Source organism: Empidonax traillii, unplaced genomic scaffold (assembly GCF_003031625.1).
Source record: "Empidonax traillii isolate 1590-97213 ecotype Southwest subspecies unplaced genomic scaffold, ASM303162v1 scaffold687:size894609, whole genome shotgun sequence".
Lineage (NCBI taxonomy): Eukaryota > Metazoa > Chordata > Aves > Passeriformes > Tyrannidae > Empidonax > Empidonax traillii.
The window spans coordinates 121850-128980 of record NW_020955880.1 but is presented as its reverse complement, the minus strand read 5'-3'; the positions used below and the strand labels follow the sequence as shown (position 1 = coordinate 128980).

At 40.2% G+C, this 7131-nt stretch overlaps 1 protein-coding gene across 3 annotated transcripts in view; it reads right to left on the bottom strand.

Moving 5' to 3' along the window:
- Positions 1–4309: 4309 nt before the first annotated feature.
- WFS1 (wolframin ER transmembrane glycoprotein) overlaps positions 4310–7131 on the bottom strand; it is a 35026-nt gene continuing 32204 nt past the window's right edge. For all 3 annotated transcript variants that reach the window (XM_027899746.1, XM_027899745.1, XM_027899747.1), the window contains exon 8: positions 4310–6980. In XM_027899746.1, the coding sequence (XP_027755547.1) occupies positions 5172–6980 (1809 nt within the window). In that variant the 3' untranslated portion in view covers positions 4310–5171. The remainder of the gene's footprint in view (positions 6981–7131) is intronic.

The following is a 7131-nucleotide window of genomic DNA, read 5'->3' as shown; positions in this document are numbered from 1 at the left end:
CAGGATACCAGATTTTAAGATGACTACCATATACACACACAAGTTAGTGCAAATCTACTTTCAGTTATTCTCTGTAGAGTGTAATTATTTAAATTCCCTGCCTGTCCAAGTCAAGTGGACTTTGCAATCGGAGAAATATAATATGAAAGCAGAGAGAATGGTGTGGTGGGTCGCCCTTGGGAAGTTCCTATTTCACAGTAACACTTATGTCATGTAGGATTTTTTGCAGCTTTTAGGTGCATCTGCTAACTGCAAAGTGTGTGTTTGTTTTTCAGCCACACTCTTTCTAGCTTCTTTCTGTGTTGTGCATGGACTAAACAGTTTTGGAGGTGTGGATGCTTCTATGTCCCAAATCTACAATATTTATACTGCTCAAGCAATAAAGGTAAGTACTGAGGGGAATATAAGCTTAGGCACTGCAGAAAATCCTTAATTGACACTCCATCTATACTGCAGGTGCAACAAGCCAGACTGTGTTGGGGAAGCTCAAGCTGTCTAAGAGTTCCCTCTCCAAAGGACCCCTGCAAAGAAAAACAAACTGATGCACATTATCTAGAGAGTACCAGGAAGACACCAGCACCTTAAAAAAGATGACGTGATTAGAACAAAAGTTCCAACAGAACGCTTTGCCAGGATTGAGACCCCTGCACTGCCTGGGACCAGAAATGGCCCATGTAAATCTCCACCTTCTGCACACAGGACAACTAGAGTCAAAGATGTCCAGGTGGTGCAATACAGCCCAGCACATTCTCTGGGAGTCAGTGATCCTCCGGAAAACCCAGCACCATTAAAACATTTTACTGGGACATGGTATGTTTTTTGATGGCACGAAGGGGTGAGATTGCTGCTGTGAAGTTGAGTTTCAGTGCTGAAAAGGCACCATGTATGGCCACAGCAAAGGGACAGCAGCTTCTGCTCCAAACAGCAAAGAGTTGGCAATGGACCCAGGATAAGAGATATCAGCACCCCATAGCACTGGAGCAGGCACCTCTGCATGTGACCTGAAATGATTGCTGTGAAGCTGCAATCTTATGGAAGCTGCTTCCTGTAGCTGTCAGTGGGCAGATATTTATCCTGTTTATTTCCTTCTACACGCAGGTAAAAGATTTTGTAAAGGAAGGCTAAAGACAGTGTTTCTGTGTTCCTATTCTGCTTCAGAATTTGAAGTTCAGGCTTATCAGAGGTGACGAAATTAGAGGTGACGAAAACACAAGTCTTCTCAGTGCTAAATATCCCTTCTAAAGGGGGAGGTGACTCTCAGCTTTCCTAGATTAGGCTATGATTTATAGGAGGAGTTGCAGGATGCTAATGTGGTTTGTTTGTTTGTTTGTTTTTGTCTGGAATAAAAGCTAATTAAATCTTTTGAGTAATAATATGAAAATAAATGAACCATCTTAATGCATATAAGCAGTGATGGGATTTGGTTGTTTGGTTTCCAGGCATCTTAGGTTCATGCAACACTTGCTTGTATGTAGGTGCTAGAACAGGTACACATCTCTCTACAAAGCTGGCAAGTTGCAGCTCATTTTTGCTGCATGGATTACTACTTTTTTCTAACTCAGTGATACGGTAACTGGTTTTCCTTCATACTGATCTGCTGTTCAAACAATTGCAGCTGTGATGCTGAGGTCAGAGTGCAGCCTCTTTCAACCTCCTTTATCTGCAACTGGATGGGACCCTTACGTCAAAAGGCTGCAATGGGTTTCAAGAAGTATTAAGAAGGTATTCACAATCTGGAAACTTTTTTTGCCTTTTGTGGTGGAAATAGGAAGGCCAAAAGCCAGACAAACAGCTCAGTGTAGGAACGTTAAGAAAGCACTGTGCTACCCCAATGGTGACACAGAGTTAGAGTGGTTTGGGTTGGAAGTGACCATAAAGATCATCTCATTCCAATGGCCCTGCCATGGACCTTCCACTAGACCAGGTCACTCAGAGACCCATGAAGGCTGGCCTTGAACACTTCCAAGGGTGGGGCAGCCACAGCATCTCTGGGCAATATTCTTAGTACCCTGTATTACAAAAAACTTGCAAACAAATTTTCAATTTATAGTGACTATTTTATGGCACTTAACAGACGACCAGTTAGTTCCAAGAAATAAACTCAAATTTAATTATTACAGATATACCAATTTCTTTCTCTGGAAAAACAGGGCAAAACTCTTCGCATTTTTGCCTACTGCGAGATGCTGTTAGTCATTACAGAGTGGGCTCCTAAGTTATTCAGAATTTCTATATGTGTTTTGTTGTTTTTCTGTGCTTATGGAAGAATGCACTAGTTTGGAGAACAAGCAGTACTTCTTCATGCTACTTTGAGGATGAAATTTAAATAATGAATGCTTATTCTGAATTCGATATATTCTAAATGCTAAAGCGGAGCTTACAGAAGAACAGCTGAACCTAATTTGAATGTGTCAATAGCCATGTAATATCCTCCTCCTCCTCTTCAGTTAATTAATACTAATTCAAAAGATTGAATTATCAGCCTAGAAAAAGGGCACCTGTCTTTGGAAGTGTTTATAATTCAGTATATCTTCAAAACTGAGTAAGAAAATAATAAATGTAGGATTAATCAAACAATTAACAGCAGCTGCTACATTCTGTATCTCCCCAACCTAGAAAATGGACTGCTTTGGAATACAGAGCTGTAGCAGGAGTGGAACAAAGTTATTTGGTGCTCTGTTTGCTTGCAAGATGTGAAGTGGATGGAGGTACCCTTTGCAAAAACACCTTGCCTGGAACTGCAAGTTCAGCTTTGTGCATCAAGAAAATACATGTGAGAACTAGCATTAAAGGGCATTATTTAAAGGTTTAAGTCAAATTTACTTCTTCTGTCCCTTTTGGCTACACTGAAGAGCTGAAAATTTATGGCAAATAATCTCCCATGTGCCAGCATTCAAAACTTTCCACCTCTGTTGGGAAGAAGCACCTGACAAATTCAAGTGTCCCCATCAAGCCCTCACTAGGGAGCACATGAATTAATTTTCCCCGGATCTAGCTAAATCAGGGTTTGGCTTTGTGTTTGTTTGGTTGGGTTTTTTTCCCATGTAAGTGCATAAAGGAGAATTGTATAACTTTCAATCTGACCAATACTGATATGAATATCCTCAAGGGAGCTTACCCCTTCCAAGGAACAGTTATATGCAAATATCCTCTACCTATTTCCTCAGAAAAGGCTGAAATACAAGTCTCAGAGTTTTATTATGATACAAATGGGAACTGAGGTAACTTTTGTCTCCTCTTAAAAAGCAACTCTTTCCAAACAAATCAATAGAGAACTCTCCTTCTTCTTGCAAGACTTCCCACATTTGACTTCAGACATTTTGCTCTTTTCAGGATATGTGACAACTCCTTCAAAATGCACCGCAGTAAGTCAGTAAATTGACATCCTTACACGGAATAAAAGCTAAAAGGAGAAATGTTATCATTAGTTATGAATACCAAGACTGTTGCCTCTTTTTCTCCTGACAAACATATGAAATTTCACAGTTTTATGTATAAAAGGAAAAAAAAAATGAAAAAATCTTTTGCGTTTTAATTTCAGAGCCAGTTGGGTATTTAAAAAAAAGCCCATGCATGTTCTAACAAAAGGAGGTTCAAAAGGCTAGGTTTGGCTTATTTCCAGCCAAAATGGGACTAGGTAAGTGAAAATATGTCAAAATTTACATTTACTTGCTGCCTTCCTCCTTTTCCCCAGACGGAAACAGAAAAGGCTGACAACATTTCAAAACTACAATGAAGCACCCTGAGGACATGATTCTCCTTCACAGGTATTTCTGATGGGCTGAAGCATGACTACAGGGCTTTGGACGGTGAAGGCTTCTGCCATAGGAACTGGGCAGCAGGTCTGTTGGTGCCTTTGGCCTTTTCCCAACTACAGCTCTGGGTGATGTTCAAGAGGGTGATCATAGTGGAGTGCTGCCAAATGCCAAACCCTCTATTGGGTTTTCATTGATAACCCTTTTCCCTGGTCCCAGTGATATGGAAAGGCAGGATCTAAAGCAGGATCCGTGGAGTAGTCAGGGAAATGGTGTGATGTATCTGTGACCTACAGCTATACAGGGCTCAGAAAAGGTCACAAGTCACAATGAAAGCAGGGGGAAGCAGTGTTTGTAGACTTCACAGCTACAAAAGCTTCACCTGCCATACCAGATTTTACTGATGGCTTTAAAAATGTAAATTACAACTTCAAGTATCTCACACTAGAACATTTTAAACATTCTAAATTGTGGTTTTCAGTGAAAGCTGCTATCAGCACAACACAACCGCTCACAACGCCAAAGCATAATGAACAAATGTTGAACCCATTTAATTCAAGTCTGTATTTTATGTTTATTTGCACAATAAAAACCATTAAACATTCTATTTCAGTTTTTACTGTAGACTTTTAGGTACAATTTCAGTTGCTTTGGCTTGTCCATTATTGGTACCATTCCAGACCAGCCTTACTCTCTCGTGTTTGCCTTTCACACACCAGCATGGATTATACCTTAGTGTAACTATCACAACCAATCAGAACAAATAGAAAATTTTGTACACCATATTTAATGCAAAATAGAAGCTTGAGGACTTTTTAAAACCTTACTGGGGTGTGAAATGTTGTGCCCTTTCAAAAAACAATAGTCACTATCTTCTGGACAAATAGTGAAACAGTGATTTCTGTACACGGATATCACCACCAGGTACTGACTCTAAGATCACTTTTTTCTAGAAAACACCAAATAAATATAAGCAATAAATGCAACATAAGCTGTTGTCAGCTACCTATTCTAGATCATAACTGTGAAAATACAAATGGGCACATTGTGAATACTTAATGAGTAAAGTGCTTTTAACATTGAGCAAATGAATGCATCTAGTGTTGTACCACAGGCAAATATATATCCATTTTGGACAAAACAGTCTCCATGCAATTAGTCAGCAGCAATCCCCTGCATTCATTTACAATATTAAACCAGTATATATTACTTCAGTCATACAGGGTTTAAAGTCAGGATACAGTGTGCACACTTACAAAACTCAAGCAATGCTCTGCATTAGCATACATTTTGAGCATTGCTACAGCAAGGTGGATTTTTGTCGGGTTTTTTTTACCTTTTAAGACGCCAAACCTTTGGTAGTGTAAATGCAATAAATGTATACTGAAGATACCACTGAACCAATATGAGAGCTCATTATGCAGCTGACAGGAATGGGAAGAAGAAAAAATCAAAAGCGAATTTAATGGCTTTATGCACTGTGCTCCTCCAGTCATGCTCTATTTTCACGTGCCTCCCTGCAGGTAAGAGTTTAGACATGCAATTCAAGCAAGTGATTGCTTTCAGTTCAAAGACAGGCCATTTACTGCCAAGACGACCCTCCAGAATTGTGCTGAATTCAATTATACTCCCTTGCCTCAAGTTCAACAACACTTTTTTAAACTCATTGCTTGCCTTCAGCACAATATCTTTGGTTATATCATCCTCCTCTATAGGCTTGGTTCCGTTTTTGCTACTGAAAGGCATGCCCACAGTTATTTCAAATTTGTACCGATCAAACATTTTCATGTGGCAGTTATGCTTTGTCAAATATTTCAGGCGACACAATTCCTCCTCCTCCAGTGTAACATTTTTGGGATCACAGAGAGGGTAAGTTTCACCATACAAGCATCTCATCCAATCGCCAATAAAAAACGGAAGCATATTTATTGCAGATTCTGCACTGTTGTCGATCTCTGTCACGCGCACGTATTTGAACCGCCCAGTCCATGTCACTCTGTGTCCTTCCAGGTGACTGCACAAAATCTGGGTGCGCGCCATGTTAGTCTCCTTCCACGCCCGGGGTCCGCAGAGGAAAGCATACTGATTCCACGTCAAGGTGGAGTTGTAAACTTTCATCCCCTCTGATCGATACACATAGAACCAACAGAACAGCACCACAGCCGTGATCCACACCAGAATGAGCTTTACTATCGAGCTTCGAGTGAGCGATTTAACCACTTCAACTACGGAGAAGTTAACCTTTGTCCACCACCGAAACAGCAGAGGGACGGCACACAGAACAAGGGTCACCACAATTTTCATGAGCTCCAGAGACAAAAACCACTTAATGAAGTGGATAAGACACATCAATGCAATGCCTACACCCAGCACTGGAAGTGCAAAGAGAAACAGAAAATAACCAATTGATGCACGAATGAGCCCAATGCCAGAGGACTCCCGCAGAATGACCACAGAGAGTTCGCACCACATAAAGCAGACCAGATATGGGACCAGGTAGCAGTAGGTGCCTTTAAAATTCCGTAGCTGTGCCATTCTAAAGAAAAGATAGAACAAGTACAAAAACAGAAGGCACGGGATGCTTACATTTATCACAAAGAAATGGCCTACAGGAACAGTAAAGAAGGTTTTACCTAAGAATTTCAAGTAGCCAAAATTCCCAGGTAATACCTGCAATAGGGATAAGCAACCTGCAGCTATCTCAGTCATCAATGCCCTCCGTGTGTAAGGCTCTGCACACGTGCTTAAACTCATGTAACTTGTCACTGTGAAGAAAACTGAGATAGTAGCTAACTCTGAGCATGGTATACAGTCTTTGCTTGCTATAGGGAAGGAAAAAATGACAAAGAATACTGAGAGTAAAAAATAGATGTATGGCTCTAAGTGATTCCATCCAAAGTTCACCTCAGCTTGCTCGACATCTAGGTTTGGTTCAAAACGAAGCAGTAAGTCAGTCAAGGCACGGAAGTTTTCCCAAGCCTTACTGTCCTGAAAAACTTTCAGTGTGCAAATCACCATAGAAATGAAGGACAAATAGAATATGACTAATGGAATAATGAAGGCAAAAAAATCAATTGTCAGATTACTGATGATGAAGAAGAAGATGAGAGCATTGATATGGTGTGTTGGAACAATGGTAGACAGCCAATGCATTCCTGCCTTTGAGGCAATATCTATAAGGTATTCTTTAATTTCCATAATGGCATGAAGTGGATATTTTACAACCTGGAAAGAGAGAAAGAAGCATTTTATTAATGAGCAGTTTTGTATCTTTACATCCCAGATATTCTCAGCTGAAGCAGTAGCAACCAGTTGTTTAACCTCAGCTGACATGAAAAGATTTATATTTCAGATTGATGTTGCCAATAAAATAAGA